The sequence below is a fragment of the Solanum dulcamara genome, chromosome 6 (assembly GCF_947179165.1).
Source record: "Solanum dulcamara chromosome 6, daSolDulc1.2, whole genome shotgun sequence".
Lineage (NCBI taxonomy): Eukaryota > Viridiplantae > Streptophyta > Magnoliopsida > Solanales > Solanaceae > Solanum > Solanum dulcamara.
Window position 1 is genome coordinate 3,191,836 of NC_077242.1, and position 17,931 is coordinate 3,209,766.

Genomic DNA, 17,931 nt, shown 5'->3' on the forward strand with positions numbered 1-17,931 from the left:
AGAGGAGGAAAACAAATTTTACTAAACTTCCAATGGGGAAAAGAAAAAAGGAATTTTAAGAAGACCAATTTGGATAGACCCATAAAGCGCTAAGATGCAAAGAAGAACCCGCAACCAAACATGCCCTAAAAGTATTTCTTTGTCAAAATTAAGTTAATAAATACCTGACATGAAATGAAAAATATTCATACCAATCAATTAATCACTATTCAGACCTAAATATTCGTACACATCTTTAATTTAAAATCATAAATTTATTTTAGAACAAAAATTACATATTTTAATAGTAAATCACTTAACTACACCTGTTGCTAAGTTTTTAGAATCTGTCTATATAAAGGCTAAGCAGAGTTATGGAATAAATTTGAAGAGCGTACTAAGAAAGCGAAACAAAATCAAGAGAGATTTTTCCCGCAGAAGAAAAATAAAATGAGTGGAGGATTATCACAAGACTGGGAGCCGGTGGTGATCCGCAAGAAGGCGCCGACCTCCGCCGCACGCAAGGATGAGAAAGCCGTCAACGCTGCCCGTCGCTCCGGTGCTGAGATCGAAACCATCAGAAAATGTTCGTATTCTACTCGCTGCTTCGTTTTTTTGCATCCCTATATATATATATATATGAGGTTGTTCTAATTTTTAACCTAAGAATAATTTTTAGATTAATCATTTCTTCGATTTCTCGTATAATCTGTTGATTATTTCGATAGAAATTCTTAGCTCGATTTTTATTGATGGCTCTTGTACTGCACAATTTTTTATTTCTCTGTCTGCAGCTCCGATTATGCCAAGTCTTTCAGCTAGGTTTTTCATTTTTTTTAATTATTAGATTGTCGCTTGTTTCTATTTGTTTATCTTTGATTGATTGGTGTATGTGCCTATTTTATGCTACTCCCCAAGCATGTGTATTGTATAGTTGAAATATTTTGGGCATATGACCACCTTTAGGACTGCTGTAATATCTTTGCTGTGTTTTGGGTGCTTATGAAGAGCAAACTTATTGATTATCATGAAAATCAGCTACTGGAGCTTCTGCTCCATTTGCTGGCAATAACTTTCTGCTTAAGTTTGTGTCAATTGAAGTCTATTATCATCCTTCCCATGCCAGTCCAATTTCTATATTTTGTGCACATTCATAACTAGGAAAGTTGAGTAGAAGTATAATTCTAAACGTGGCTGCGTTTATCCTCTCTGTTTCCCTACAGAAACTGGTAGAAAATTACGGGAAACTACAACTACACCTCAATTCCAACCTTTTGTGCTAACTATATGAATCCTCTGCTTTTGTTGTGCTCTATTGGCCCATCCGATATAGATAATTTTTGCCTTCATGGTTTTTTTTAATAGCTTGAAGTTCTCTAAAACTATTCTTGGCAAACACGAGATCTGATGTACTGTTGCTACATTGTGCTTTTATCCCAATTAATTGATATCAACTTTACTGAATTTTTCTCGTCCCATGGATTTTGTCTTAACAAGTCTGCATCTATTATGGTAGAATGTTCTTTGGAACGACTTCCATACTAGAACTTTCAATCATTGTAGTGATGTGTCATGCTACTATTTTCATTTGAAACCTGAAATTTCTTTCATTATTCATTGAAACTGGAAATCTATAGTTGAATATGGAAACTAGAAACTAGAAACCGTGAGGTGTGAATGGAAATTAATTCCCTATTTTGTGGAGATGAGATGTTTGATAGCACATAGCTAACATTTCGTCATTTGGATATACATTCTCCAGTGTTTCACAGTTACTTCAGGATATATTCGTTGTTGTTAGTATGTCAACTTCTACAAATATGAGGGTCCTTGAATGACAATATGATGAATGCTATAGATTATTCTCTTTTGAGCTTTCCACACCCACCCAAAAAAAAAAAAAAAAAAACACACACACAAAAAAAATCTTTCCATCAGTTGGTTTGTGAGTTGACTCATCCGGAGTTCCTTCCTTTTTTTTCAATTTCTATGTTGCCCGTTTTTCCTATTGGTAAAACTTTTGTATATTTATTTTCAAGGGATAATTTGTGCTTACAATATTTATCTTCTGTTGCAGCTACTGCTGGCACAAACAAGGCTGCCTCCAGTAGTACCACCTTGAACACCAGGAAACTTGATGAAGATACTGAGAATTTGGCTCGTAAGTTAAAACAACACTTTTTTACAACTTAATTAGTATGTTTCTTTGAGCATACACATATTTAGACTATGTTGTGTTCTTTTGGTTGAAGTCATGCTTGCTTGTAATTGTTCTTTTGATGTCTCTGGTGTGTTACCTTTGTTCTCCTCTACATTATTTTGATGGCATTATGCTAACTGCTTCTGATGTTTCAAACATATACTTTCACCAGCAATTGTGGTTACATTTGGCAAAATTTTGAAAATTCTTTAAGGTCTGTGAAATCAATTTTTTTTGGGAACACATCAAACACCGTCAAATGAACATCATCCTTGAGCGTTTCTCGACATCTATACTGCTTTATTCATTAGCACATTACACGTAGTCTGGTATATTCATTCTCGCTTGAAATTGTTTTATTCAACATCCACAATCTTTATGCATGTGATGTCACCGTTGCTGGGGGTAGCGGTTGATAGCTTTATTTCATTTGTGATCTCTCTCTTCTCTTTTAGATGTTCTCGTTCTTTCACTCTGATAGATCTCCTGCTATTCTATGATCTAATTATGTTGTTTGAGCTGTTTTGATTTCTGTATCTGTTTCTACTCTTTTGTGTATGCGTTTCATCCTCAGAAAACAATATAGTAATAATATTTTGTACCACAACAAATTCATTCTTTCCTATGAAAACATCAGCTTGTAATTTTTCATTTGTGACCTTGTTGTCAGATCAAAAAGTACCAACTGAACTGAAGAAAGCCATCATGCAAGCTCGACAAGATAAGAAGCTGACTCAGTCTCAACTTGCACAGGTATATACCATTTTTCTGTCTCATTCCTCCCCAAGTGTCCAACAAAAACTTTAAAAGGAAGTAGCTAAAGGGGGTGGGGGGGATGAACAGATTGAGAGTACCAGGTGGCTGATTCCATAATCTGTGTGAAAATGGTTATGATATTCCTTGTTGTTTTGCAGCTGATAAATGAGAAGCCTCAAATCATCCAGGAGTATGAGTCAGGAAAGGCAATTCCAAATCAACAAATCATCTCTAAACTGGAGAGAGCTCTTGGTGCAAAACTTAGAGGAAAGAAATGAAGAGCCTCTTGGCTTCTCAAATCTCTATTCCAGTTCTAACTGTGGTCATGTACATGGACAACTTTTTCTGTTAGCCCTTTTCTATAACCACTGTGGTGCTTATGCCTGTGTATGGATTGATGGTTGTGGATTTCTTGGCTAAATGGGTGTTACTTCTGTGGAAAATAAGGCGTTTATGCTTATGCAAGGGATGTTGTCTTGTGCTTCCTGTTTGCTTTAGAAAAAGTTCTCAGTTCTGAGGTATGACGTCCCCGTAATTATTCAGATCAGCATTTGAGATATAATGGAAGACATAATTGGCATATGGGAATATTCCGAGTATATCCCTTTGCAGTGTGGAATATAATTTGATGCTACAATTCTATACTAATGGAAATGTTACTACCTCTTCTTATAAATAATAATTGGCATATGGGAGTGATTTTGCATGAGCATTGCTCCTGCGTATTCTGCATTCTAGCACTTGTCTACGTGTTTGATTTTCCATGCGTTCCTTGTGACTTTATCTGCCCTACCTAAAACTACTACTAGTAGTAGATGAAAAATCTGCAGAACTTGAGTGACAACATTGGAGATTAATGGTGAGTACGAATGGGTGTCAGTACAACACTTGAAACTTCTGCCTGTAGACGTAAGAATTCATATGCTAGATAGACCATATGGTAAGTTGGTATATATGGTAGTGTTGTGATTAGCCTTACGCAGTGAATTAGATAAGTTAGAATGAAACGTAGAATTAAGTTGAGTAGAGTATACTAGATTAAATAAAAAGTGTCAATGTGAACCCAAAGAAAAAGAAAACAAACTAGGAAAGCATATTACCAACAGTTCTTAAGAATCTATTCACAGGCCAATTTTGTACCAAAACTGGTCAGGCAAATTGCAAACGCTTGGAAAGCAGACAAAGGCTTCCTGTAGTCCATTGTAAAAATATCATCTCCTACTTTCCCAAACTGGAGGATAACTGTATCCTCGTCACCTTTTCCACCAGGTTGGCTTTGGTCCATCGTTGCAACTAGCTGAAAGTTTTTCACAGATGCAACGGTGACCCTGCCGTGGAAATTTAAACACCAACATTGCAAATGCTCATGCCACCGTGGAGCTTTGTTTTTCAGAACTGTGGAGCTGGTTTCTGCGGAACCAGGCTGCTGCTGCTTCGGAGCATCCTGAGATTTGTCCATAACAGCTTCTCCAGGGCAAGGGCACTTGAGTGAACTTATCATCCTCCTTGGTCCTCTTGACTTCAACAAGTTTAACTTGTAGGAAACACTTCCCACTTCAAAATTACCAGCTGGTAACTGGGGACTAATTTGCTTGCTTGCAAAACGTCGACAAGACCGGCTGCTTGATGGCCTTGCCCCATTGTGTGGGGGTTGACTATCATATATGGTAAAATTGGTTCCAAGAAAGTCCGACCTGTCAATTGGATTCAATGGGAAGGTTAGAACACGAAGGAACAAACAAGAATGAAAATCAGAACACATCTTTTCTTCTCCCCTTATTCGGAAGGATACTCAGGAGTTTATCTATCATAGAGACAGGGAAACACAGGTATTATGGTGGGATATTGCAAGTTAAAAGGAAAGATTAAGCTTTTGCCAAGAGATGGGTGACATTACATGTTTTTACTGCAGTTTCTAGTGATGTATTGCAAGTTAAGTTTTTACATGTTTTTAGTGTAGTTTCTCCAGCTAACGACATTGAACACAAGACTCAACGGAAAATCAAGTTAGAAAAGGAGAGTAACAAACAAAAAGGAACTCCAAGTAAAGCATTCAATTTTCTAACCTCCTCTCAAGGACAGAAACCTTAACAACAAAGAAACAACATTAATGGGGCTATCTTTAAGAACCTTCTCTAGGCCACTAAATGAAAAGGGTACCAGCACCCTTTCGTTAAGGAGGATACAGCTGTGTACTTCAAGCTGTCAGCATCATCAATATTTGTACCAACAATTGAACAGATTCCTTGATGGCAATCCATAATTGGGAAGTGTAGATTTCCTACCTTAGTACAGTTCCAAATAAAAAGTGTAGATATCCTTCCTAATTACTGTGTCATATTTCTATTGAAGTAATTGTTTGATGAAAAACTAACACTCACAGGAACATTAACATTGAAGATTACCTTGTCTGCATGATCAAAAGCGTACAATTGCACATTAATTCATTGTATCAAGATTAGTGTTCAGTTACATGGCAGAAAAGATGGATAAACGTCTAGATACCAATCAATTTTATGTTCTGAGACTTGGATATCTTGATGTCATACTTGGAAAAAAAGAGAGGAAGAAATAGCACCAAATTAATCTTTTTAAAGTAAAAAAATTGACAGCACTGTCAGTGGTACTATCAGCAGTTGCCAGCGTAAAACAATTCAGTTCACTCCGGATACAAAAGTAACAACATCTGTGAAATTAGGTAGACTATATCACATGAATTATAGCTAAAGAGCCTGTTTGGATTGGCTTTTGGCTTATGACTAAGTCATAAACCATAAGTTAGAAATTCTAGCTTACGTCTTTTGGCTTATTTATGTTATTTTGACTTAAAAACAAGTGTTTATAAGCATTTTTTTATTTTACCCACACACTACAAAACTACTAAAAAACTATTTTGGCGTAAAAGCATCTAAAATAAGTCAATCCAAACAGGCTCTAAGACTAGCAGAATTTCTATCCTTAAAGAATTGAATTTCACCATGCCAGGATTCTTCTTCCTTGCAAAATATTAACAGAGACATTGCATGGGGGACATCAAAAAGGTACACAAATAAAAATCTAAGGTATGAACCAGCAAGACTATTTGGAATGCCTCACAAATATTCTCATCCCACACCCTCTTCTTTTAGCATTCTTGATCACTAAGCAGCCTGCTCAACCCAATCTGTTTAGTAGCAACATACCAAACCACTCGACCTTTTAGACAAAAATGCCTCACAATTTTGGCTTCTAATTTGTGACACCGAATATCTCCCAACAAAAAAAGTTTTGTATCTTATACACCTAGAAGGAAACACGTTTGACACTATACTACTGACTCTTGTTGCACGTCTAGATTTTAATTTGTCATATGACATCATATGTCAGATGCACTCTACCGAGTTCTAGCCATGTCATTCTATATTTTTCTACAAACATCATTTTTCCTAAATTCTCCATCAGCGTCTAGTCGTCAAGTTACATATATGCAACTAGACGTGTTTGTGAGAATTTTGATATTTCTGATTGTTAGGACTTTTAGGATACAGCCTAGATTTAGCCCTTCAGACTCATTTTGCCTGACAACGTTGAACACATATTACATCAAATAAATGGCCTTCCTCATTCTTCATTTTAAGGGGTCAACTTATTTTTACCTTAACTTCCCAACATACGCCTTACTTCTCTGAGACAAATCATCTGCGTCAAGAGATATTATATATTCAATGTGAGCACCATTTCTGTACCTCCGGGCTGCTAAGAGGAACTTCCCCTGGTCCATTAACGCTGCCAAAGATAAATACCAAGAAAAACATTCAAATAATAGAGAAATCTCTAACAACTAGGAGGAACATACTATAACTGGTGAGTCTACACGTCTTTGAAACAGTATCTGTATTAGTAATTGGAGAATCAGACTCAAACCATCCATCAAGCTGATAGCTGTCGTGAAATAGCAATGAAAAATAGAATACAAGAGACTTTTATTACAAGGAGTCCTAATAAAATGTGAAATTAAAATAAATAATCATGATGAATTTTCATGTCATGTCATGCTTATAAAAGTATAATTAAAACGGTGCATGTCTCTAGACTTTGTGAATAGCTAAGATAGTACAGACAAACTTGCAAGTGCTTTTAACTATTCTAACTTTAAGAGATTAAGATATCAAAACTGATTATGGAAGATTTCAAATCTTGATGAGATGGGAGCACGATAAGGTTAGGTGCCAACATGTAGACAATTGAGACTAAAACTAATAAGTCAATACATAGTTGAATAGTCAATGCTAATGTAAAGTCTAAACAAAAAATACAGACCAAGTCAGTTGACCCAGAAAGATTCAAAGACAATTTAAAGCTTATGACTATTCAGTTGCTTAGTAACCACCAAAAGTACGGTCCCAACCAGCATTTTCAAGTCAAACATCAATTACTGCAGGTAGCAACCAATTTCCCAAGGCTAAGTTCCTGAAAATAATATTTGTCAAAGTAACAACTCACAGGGTGAAAGAGCAAGATACAGGTAAAAGGTTGCGTTCTTCTTGTCACGTTTGATGAAACATTGAAGAGGAGAGTCTCGAGGCCCAGGCTGCAGTAGAAATTGGAGAAGGAAGGCACATTAACAACTGCCTTAAAATATAACAGATATAAAAACAAGAATGGAGTAAACTAAACTCCTAATTACCTATATTATACAGATAATCAAGCTAAGGCATTTCTTTCAGCTGAAATTATCCCTAAAACCAACCCAGTATTCGAAAAGAACTGTAAAAATATTTCCCCTTTTTCATCTATGGGGTTGCTTCATCTACTGGAACCAGTAGCGGTGCACCTTTTGCACATACAGGAAACTCGTTATTGTAAGAGTTGATCAAATTCAGAATGGAAGAAGTTGATCTAGACTAAAAGCGTATCCAACAAGGACAATTCACAGGCTCAGAAAGAAAGTCCCATTATACTCCCAACTCAAAAACAGCAAGTTCACCGGACTACAAAACTACAATCGATCAACTATGCCTTGACCCAAAATAGTTCGAACGGTTACACATATCCTCTGTTTCTATTCCTCTCTAATCATGCCTATTTCATACTTTCACTCCTACCCAAAATTACCAACTCCAGAATTTTCCTTTTTCCCCCTTTCCTCAGTGTTTCACTTATCAGAACACCACAGCAATTAAGCTTATGCAACAATGAGAACAATACAATTAACATACAAATTTTACGCAAACAAATTCCTCACAGAATATCCAAAGATTAAAGCTTAAACGATCTAAAGTTATACTCTTTGAACCTCCAATTAGGGAAAATCACAAAAAAAACCAAAAAACCTATTTTAATTTTCTTCTTAAAACAACAAAAATTGAGGTAAAAAAAAAGTTGAGAGCAATTTGCACCTGCTTAAGGCAAGAAGGGAAAGTAATTTTTCCAGCCTGAAGAGACGACTCAACTACATCCTCAGTAACTTGCCTCCATCTCTTACACACACATCCACAAGCGACGACGTTTTGACGGAGTGGCCAACTATGCTCAGAAGCTTCCACTCTCTGTATTATCTCTCCCAGAATCTCCGGCAACATATTCGACCACGACGACGTCGCATCGCCGGAATCCGATTCAACGGCGGCGCCGCTTTGCTCGTCTCCTAATTTGTTCGAAACAACGAAATCATCTCTCGTAGAAGCTTCTGGAAGTTTGAATTCTTTGAATGATTTTGAAAATGTAAAAGATCGACTGATGATTCTTCGTGAGAGAAAAGAACGACGCAGTGACATATTGATGAATTTTTTGGTTTTTTTGTTTGTATTTTTGGTTTCTTATTTTGTGTGTGAAACTGTAAATTGGAGAGAGTGAAAGAGAGAATAAAAGAGACCAGAAATTTTTGGTTTGTGAAGGGGAAAAGATAAAGTAAACTGTCCGTTATTTAAACTTACATCACTGGTTGACGTGTCATGTGTGTCTAGATTTGGATTTCATTTTTTTAAAAAAATAATAATTAATGATTGATTTGAAAGAAAAGTTTTTGGAGAGCATGTTATAAAATTTTGAAAATTTTTGTAATAAGAAATTTCTAATTTTTGACTGTATAAGCTTGCTTATATGGTTGATTTCAAGTCTAGTAAAGAAGCTAGAATGATGATGGTAGACCAGCAATTAAAGTAAAATTTGTCAATTATGAATATCTAATGTCTAAAATAATTGGAATATTTTTATAAGTAGGGTGTGAATATATATGTTATCTATTAGTTGGAGATATATGTTAGATTTGTTAGAACTTCTAATTAAGCTAGAGTTTTTTATATTACAATCGTCTTATATATAACAATATTTCACTATAAAACTTATGTTTATTATTATATTATAATATATATTTTTTATAATAATATTTTATTATAGCAATCAAAATATTAAATAAACAACGTTATTATAAAAATGTCTAATTGTATTAGTACATCTATACACACATAAATTGACCTAAAATAAATCAGTACAAATTTATACGGTTGATAACAACTTATTAGGAATTGAGATGTATGTGTCACCATGAAGAAGTTTTTGATTGAAAGTTTTTTAGTAAGCGCCTTTGTAGTATAAAAGTAACAATTAGTTTGTCAATGAATTTTATATACTGAATAATTAAGAATTAATATTTTAAATATACAAAAATATGTCTTGTAAAAAAAGTAATTATGGTAGGTAGATTTGTCTTGTTAATGCAACTCACATGTGAGATTAATGGGTTATGATTAGTTTATTTATTGCTTTAAAAGAAAGAGAAAGACTTCTGCTTGTTTGACTATGTTTTTTCTTGTTCGAGTTTAAATGATATGGTCAAAATTAGACGGCTCAATCTCTCAAAATCCAACGATATTTTCGTTAATAATTTTTTTAAATTTTTGAATATATGCATATCAAAAAAAATTAACATAAAAAATTATATATCTAAAAATATTAAAAATTATAATAATTAATAATTTAGAATATTAAAAGAAATATGAAAAAATTGCAATGAAAGATCAATTCGATTGAATCTTGAAAAGCAAAATATATCATGTAAATTGAAATTAAAGGAGAATATTTTCTTAATTTTAATTTATGTAAATCTATTTAAGAGAGAATGAATATTATAGAGAAAAAGTCTTAAAAACCCTATGGTTTTATATATTTTTTAAGAGAAAACAAATTTCTCTTAAATAACTCCAAAAAAAACAAAAATAGATCTCTTTTTGTAAGATTTTATTTATTCAACTCTTTTTCCAAGTACATTAAAACCAAATGAAGATTTTTTAATCAACTCTATTTTCTAATATTTTATTTGTTCAACTCTTTTTCCCTGGTCATCTATTGTTCCACATGCTTCCACGTGGCCATTTGATTCTTCATATAATAACGAAAATAATAAAGGAGGGAATAAGGAAAATTTGATATTGTCCTTGAATGCAGTAGGACACCAAAGTTGTGTATTTCCACTCATTTTCTAAAATATGGACCTAAATAAATTGTGGGAGTTGAACAAATAGAATATTATTATTTTTTTTACGTTAAGCAGATTGTGGGATCTAATTTTAAAACTTTAATATAAATTGTGACGTTATATTAGAAGAAATTATTCATAAAAATCGCAATTGATATATCAGTAGAAGTATTTAGTGAATGAGCCAAATGTACATTGACATATACAGATTCCGATGGTTCATCAAAACTTCAGTACAAATTGTGTCACAACTTTAACATAAATTGTTCAAAACTCTTGATATATAGATTATCAAGCCTTTCACATAAATTTCACTAATACAATGTTGTTTCAAAATTGATCCACATCAAATTCAAATTTGATATCAAATTAATGTAATGTCAATTTCAACAATTTTCAATAATTAAAATCAACTTATAACTCGTCGAAAATCAACAAACCCATTTCTTTCTTCTTCTTCACAATCAAGTTTAGCAAGACCCCAATAATAATGTTGTTCAATTTTCCTTAACCAAACAATAAAATTTCAATTTTAAGAGTTTCCTGCATATCTTTTTTTCTATGTTAGTTGATCCTTTAGACACAATTTTAGAGTTCAATCCTTGCCCTTAAAAGAATTTTAAGATATGCACTTTTTAGAACCAAAACATACACAAAACAATGTGGTTTAAGAATGGAAACATGTTTTTTTTCCTTTCCATTAACTTAATTTTTGCAATCACAAAGTATGATCAACAACCAATTCCCCTTGAAATAGGAAAATTATTTTATAATGCTAGGTAGAAAGAAGAAAATAAGACACAAATAACATACTCACTTTAATATATGCCATTTTGGTGAAAATGTCCTTCAAATGAACTGATTTTTATTTTTCACCCTCATTAATAAGTTTTTTCAGGGCTCACGATATAATTTATAGAATATTGTGATGTAAAAATATAAATTTATGCTCCATGAAAAAATTATTTATTTAAAGAAACAAATAATTAAAGATGAACACAAAATAGGGGAAGAGGTGCCAATGGCGCACTTTTTGTCCTTCTATATTTGCTTGCATAGGGGTTCTTCAGTCCCTTTAAATAGTTGATGAGGTCGTTGTTTCTTATTGGTAAAAAAAAAAAAGGTCAAATTTTCTCCTCAACCATCCAAAAAATCTCTATTTCTAAATTAAAATTAAAATCATTTTATGTTCTGGCTTCGTTAATAACAAATATAAATACATGACGATATACTAAAAGCAACTATGTAAATGGGTCAAAAGTATAACATAGTTAACTCAAATAATACATAGACAAATTTGCACATCCTCTATTCTTTTGTATTATAAGGGGCCGTTTAGTCCCCGGGATAACTTGGAATATCTCAGGATTAATTATCTACTAAATTTTTAGAGATCGTTTAGTTAGAAACGGGTTATTTCAGGATTAATTATCTTGAGATAAGTATTTTATTATGTATGTGGGATAATTTAACCCATCATTATGATATAAATGATGGGATAAATTATCCCAAACTTAGCAGTCAAACAAGACACTAAAATTTTGTCTCTTAACTATTGTTTTTATCCCAAAATTATTTATTTTTATTCCTCACACCAAACAATTACTTGAAATTGGAAATAAGTTATCCCGGATTACTTATTCCGAAATAAGTTATCCACTATATATATAAGAATTGGAATAACTTATCCCAACACTAAAATATAAATAATGGAATAAATAATCCAAAGATTACTTAATATTCTTCCAACTAAACGCAAAATAAAATAATCATATATTTTATCTTGAAATTCTTATACCTTATGCTTCATATCAAACAACTCTCTAATATTAATCCTAAAATATCTCATCTTATCTCGTGTATCTTATCTCGAGTATATTGACCATGCAAATGTGCAATACAGACAAATGACTACTAAGCTCATGGACCGAAAGTTCAGAGTGACTTGTTACAAAGAAACTCGTAAAAGTTGTGTGGGTTAGTCACTTTTGATCCACTTTTTAATATTCAACCAAACTTGAAATGTTATTAAAAAAAAATGATATAGTGTTTATTTGGTTCCATATACTGATTTGATACTTCCAAGAATATTTATTAGAAATTTATTTTATAAAATTAACCTTATTAGTTATAATTAAAATTCTAAATTTTAACTATCACGGTAGTACTTAGGCAGTTGTTAGATAATATGTGATAATATTGCAAGAAAATTATAGATTCACTCTCTTAATTTGCTAAAATAACAAGTAAAAAATAATAATTTTAATATAGGATGGTAAATACAATTATAACTAAACATGCATAACTAATTCTTATATAACTAATTTATTTAGTGTACAACTAATTTCAACCTTATAATACATTCCTTATCATTAGTATAATAATATATGTATAACTAATAATTTTTATGAAATAACAATTTCACCTTTAGAAGCTACACAAAAAATAGCTTTAGTGTACAACTAATTTCAACCTTATAATACATTCCTTATCATTAGTATAATAAGATATGTATAACTAATAATTTTTATGAAATAACAATTTCACCTTTAGAAGCTACACAAAAAATAGCTTAAGTCATTATGAGCCCGTTTGGATGGGCTTAAAAAAATTAACTGTTTTTAGAATTTTGAAGTGATAAAAGTTATTTTTATAAATAAGCAGTTAAGCGTTTGAATAAAAGTGCTTATGTTGAAAATAAGTGTTTAAATTTTAGGGTTAAAAGAATAAAAAGGATAGTTTAAAATTTTAATTAAAATATAAAAATAATTTCCATGGTCAAACAAAATGGCTTTAAGTTAACATTAAACAAATACGTTCAAAAATTAGAAAAAGACTTTAAGTTGATTTTGACCAACTTAAAGTCTATCCAGACGGGCTCTATAATTAACAATTTAACACTCCAAGTAATAACTAGGAGACACAAATTAAAAGAGAGGGAATTAGCAATCTTAAAACATATTTTTCCAATACATTCTGGATTAGTTGATACATGCTCGCCACGTCTTCGTGTCGTGGCAAGCTCTCTGAATAACACGTGTTTTTCTGCATGCGACCAACTGCGTATTAGCTTAACACCTGTCATAGCCACTCATCCACTTGTAAAAAAAACTTCTCTAATTTGAGAAAAAATTCTTCTTAAAAAAAAAACCAAAAAAAAACCATGCAAACTAGTTTTGCATGATGAACCCGATGAATCAAAAACCGGAAAATATTCATGAATTTTCTCTTTGACGGTCATGATTGATTCCCCATCTGCGAACACCGAATTGCAAATGCGCCGATGCTATAAGAAATTCCACTTTTTGTTGTGGCGTTAATAGCTCTACCAAATTTTCTATCGTCTTCATCCTCACTTTGTCCGCCTTCTCTAAAATTTCCACTAGCTTTTCCATCTTCGCATCAACGTCTCCCATTAAACCAATTATCTCGCTTGCACCATCCTGCATGAATGAAATAGTGGACTAAAATTGACATAATTAGAGCAAAATTGATCATTCATATAGTTGGTGTCACTCCTATTCCTGTATCAAAAGTTAGGAAACCAGATGAAAATAAAAAATAGTATTCGATAGGAATTTAATCCTCTTATCCTACTCGAGGTTAGAGATTATTTCCTCCTAAGATAAAACGGATAAACTATTAAAGAATTAGTGATATCTTAGGTAATAGCAATACCTTAGGTATCTTCAATAATTTCAGCGTAATCAAAAGTTGACAACAAAATTACACAAAAATTCAACTTTGTTTATAAGAAAATATATGGAAAAAAAAGGAGAAATTCAATATTCAAGAAAGTTCGACACAATTGGTATTTTTTTTTTGGAAATTGGAAGCAATGTTTTACCATAAAAGAATTCCCCCTTTATTTATTTTACAGATATGGATTTTTTGTCTGTCATTGTCATCCACATCAGAATAAATAGAATTTTCCGAAAAAAACCTGGCTAATCAGATTTGCCAGAAGAGCCGATGTACAAAGAAAGAATCTGTTTTGAGCTAACTATCGAGACTTTGGCCTATCCGGACACATACTTCGAAAGTAACTCCAGAAATAGAGGCTTTTGCTTCTGTTCAATACATAATGACTGAAGCCAACTTTGGTTCGAATCTTTGTTGCGAAGTCAATAAATTAGACAACGACTTACTTCAATTTTGATCCTAGTTACTCTTTGGGGCGGAGTGGAAGAAGGGGGATTCTCGAACGCGAAATTCAACTTTGTTTATAAAAAAATATATGCAAAAAAAAGGAGAAATTCAATGTTCATAAATGAGAAGAAGTTCAATGTACAAAATGAGAGGAATAAGAGAAAAATTCTCTATATAGATACTTATTGTAGCTCATCGAAAAAGTCAGGAAAAGTCACAACCTTTAATCCCTTTGAAAAAATCACAACTATCACAAACTCCTTGAAAAGGGATAACATTTCGTAAAAATAACGTTCACTTCTTTAAAACCCAATAGTTAATCCAACATTTAGATCCCAATTATTTTTAAATTTGGGGTCAAGACAACCAACTCAATTATTTAGAGTATTGTAATCGACAAAGTGGCCTTAATCTCATCAAAATTGAATTCGATAAGAAGAAAAAATAAAGGAAGAGAGATGAAGATGTCGTGCCTGCCAGTCGGAGAGTTCATCGGTGATAGAATTTTCTTCGTGAACAGCTTCACATTGAAGTTCACTAACACGAGCGAGTTGATCAGGCGACAGATCACCGAGGTCTCCGTATCGGAAACCACGGAGAATGTCGATAATGTGAGATTCAAACAGAATGCTTGATTCAGTGTAGATAAGGTGGAACGCCGTAGTCGGTCGCCATCCGGCAATCCATTGGAGAGATCGTTCAAGTGAAGTACACCATGGCGCAGAGAAAACAGAGAGGATGTCATTTTTTGCAGCTAAAGACTTGACTCGGTAGTACTCGCAGTAATGTGATATCAGTTTTTGAACCAGCTGTTGTTGCAATTGGCGGTGTTCATCACTAGTCGCCGGCCGTGGAACTTGGTTAAGTTGCCGTACGATTTCTTTCAGTTGATCGAACCATGTTTGGTAGAAACGCTGGAAGCTCATCTTTCTTTTTTTTTCTCTTCCTTTTCTAATTTTGTTCTATGTTTGAAAGAGGTTTGAGTGGAGTGGTCTTCATTTTATAGTGCTTTAATTTGTATGTATTTGGTTTTCTATTGGGAAGGACCTGTAACAGTTTCAAGCTAAGCTAAACATATGTTACATATGTAATTTAAATATAATATAATATTATATTATAAGTTAATAATATACAACAAGCTGGGAAATCGTGAGGTCTGGATAAGATAGGATGTACGCAGATCTTATCACTACTTCATGCAGATAGAGAGACTGTTTTCGAAAGATAATCGGCTCAAAAGTCACAGTCCCAAGTAAGAGAGAAAAACAATATATATAGTATAATGACAAAAAATAAAAAGCGATACAAATTTTACAAGATAAGAACAATGACGATAGCAAAGTAATGTGATAGTCAATGGTAATAACAATATACATCTTATTATAATTAAAAAGTACTCCCTCCATTTAAAAAAGAATGACCTAATTTGACTTGATACGAAGTTTAAGAAAATAAAGAAGATTTTTTCATCTTGTGCTCTTAAATTAAAGTTATGTCAAATGTACCAAAATATTTCTTAATCTTGTGACCTTAAATATGTCACGTGAAAAGTTGAAATTAAAATTTTGCCAAAAAATAGGGTCATTCTTTTTGAAACAGACTAAAAAGAAAATAAGATCATTCTTTTTTAAAAGGAGAGAGTAATTTCATAAAATAATTTACAATCACATAAAACTGACGATTTCAGAATTGTTTTAAGTCACAATTTTTTAATTTTTTGTTAAAAAATATTATGTCATGTTAAATTGTTAATAAATTCGGACAGAAAAAGTGTTTCATATTAAGTGAATTTGTGAGACAGTGCGTATATATTAAGAAAAACATAATTTGAACTATGTTTTACACTATTATCTTTTGTAAAATCATAAATATAACTTTACAAGTAATATGAGTTATCTCCTAAAAAATATAAAACTTCAATAAATAAAAAAACAAATATAAAAAAAATTCAAACATCTATTTTAAATTTTAACGGGGAGTACTTTGCAATTTGATTCTTTGAATACTTATCAGTTTCCCAATTATTGCTCTACTCCATTGCGGCACCCCCGTATTTATATAATTTTATTTAATTTTAAATAGTAAAAGTTATCACATTAACTGAAACAAAAAATATATACTAGTATTATCTCACCAATTAAGTCTGTGAATATTTATTCTAGGTTATCAAGCCCTAATAACATCATATCATTAGTCAGAATTTTCAATAAAACTTTTTAAATGTAATATAGTAAACACATCAAAATTTAAAAGAATCCAATATCATAATATGAATATAAAAATAATTTTAATCACTTTCCTCTAAATTCTAATGGAGTTTCAATCCGCACAAATTTAAATTAATCAAAATTTTTAATATAAATATCAAATAAAAATTCACAAAAAAAAAACAAAATAAGAACTCCATCAAACAATATACTGAGGTGCCACCGCATGCGCACCTTAGAAAAATAAGAGAATATGGTAAAAACCTGCTGATGCGCGCGGTAGCGGCCATGCCATCTGATTATTTGCACTAAAAAGTTAAATATAAAGTGTATAATATTTTATGAAAGTAATTATAATTTTTTTTTAATTTTTTCATTCGATATTCGGTTCTCGTATTGATATTTCGACAAATTTAGATTCACAACAAAAAATTTCACTTTAGAGATGCAGCACAACATATTAAAAAATAATTTTATATTTACAATTTTAAATTTTAAATCTCTGATTAAAAATGAAACAAATACGCATAGTCCACCACACTTTTTATTGACAATTATAGAAAATGCATTTTCGGATATACTTCTATGCAAACCTATTTCCCGAGGCATAGCTCCAGAAAACAAGTTATGATGCAAAAAATGGGTAGTTCTCTCCAAATCGTCCTCCAATTCTTATCTACTGAGAAGATATCAGCAGCTTTTAATGGTGCCGTCAGACTGTTCATCAGGTTCTTTGAACTATCTCAGCTTAAGCTCTTCGTCGTGAAATATAAATTTATGAAAACTGAAACAAATAATACATATAAAATGAATCTATAAAATCACAAATACAATGAATTTAATGTTAAAAATTTAAAAATTTAAACTCAGCGGATGAATCGGAGTGCATGTTCTTGAAATTCTAATTAACTATTTACTGCTTTTGTATGACGTGCAATCAGGTATAAGAATTATTATTTTTCTAGTTTTAACAATTCAATACTGATTTTTTTTTAATGAGGTTGAATTCTTAATATAATTCTATAAGTAATAAGTTGTCAAATTTTAATTAAACATACGTGTTAGAATCATAAAATATGATTTAAGAAGTTGATAACTTGGTATATCCCCTTTTAATGTGTTTGTTGTAGTCCTTGAAAATTTATGAAGAAATAAAATAGATACTTTATAATTCACTTTGTTCA

General features: G+C 32.0%; 3 protein-coding genes across 3 annotated transcripts; 1 reads left to right on the forward strand and 2 right to left on the reverse strand.

Annotated features, from left to right (window-relative positions):
- The first annotated feature begins 340 nt into the window (after positions 1 to 340).
- LOC129893222 (multiprotein-bridging factor 1b-like) lies at positions 341 to 3,459 on the forward strand. The gene is made up of 4 exons (XM_055968723.1): positions 341 to 565; positions 2,057 to 2,140; positions 2,850 to 2,932; positions 3,094 to 3,459. The coding sequence occupies exons 1-4, from the start codon at positions 430 to 432 to the stop codon at positions 3,211 to 3,213; spliced, it is 423 nt and encodes a 140-aa protein (XP_055824698.1). The 5' UTR covers positions 341 to 429; the 3' UTR covers positions 3,214 to 3,459.
- Positions 3,460 to 3,939: 480 nt separating this feature from the next.
- On the reverse strand, positions 3,940 to 8,798 carry LOC129893221 (tubby-like F-box protein 7). Its single transcript, XM_055968722.1, has 4 exons — positions 8,314 to 8,798; positions 7,418 to 7,505; positions 6,571 to 6,700; positions 3,940 to 4,629 (listed from the first exon to the last, which is right to left on the reverse strand). Exons 1-4 carry the CDS (start codon positions 8,689 to 8,691, stop codon positions 4,053 to 4,055), a joined length of 1,173 nt encoding a protein of 390 aa, XP_055824697.1. The 5' UTR covers positions 8,692 to 8,798; the 3' UTR covers positions 3,940 to 4,052.
- Positions 8,799 to 13,606: 4,808 nt separating this feature from the next.
- On the reverse strand, positions 13,607 to 15,492 carry LOC129891829 (protein DOG1-like 4). Its single transcript, XM_055967314.1, has 2 exons — positions 15,014 to 15,492; positions 13,607 to 13,834 (listed from the first exon to the last, which is right to left on the reverse strand). The coding sequence occupies exons 1-2, from the start codon at positions 15,464 to 15,466 to the stop codon at positions 13,607 to 13,609; spliced, it is 681 nt and encodes a 226-aa protein (XP_055823289.1). The 5' UTR covers positions 15,467 to 15,492.
- Between the last annotated feature and the right edge of the window lie 2,439 nt (positions 15,493 to 17,931).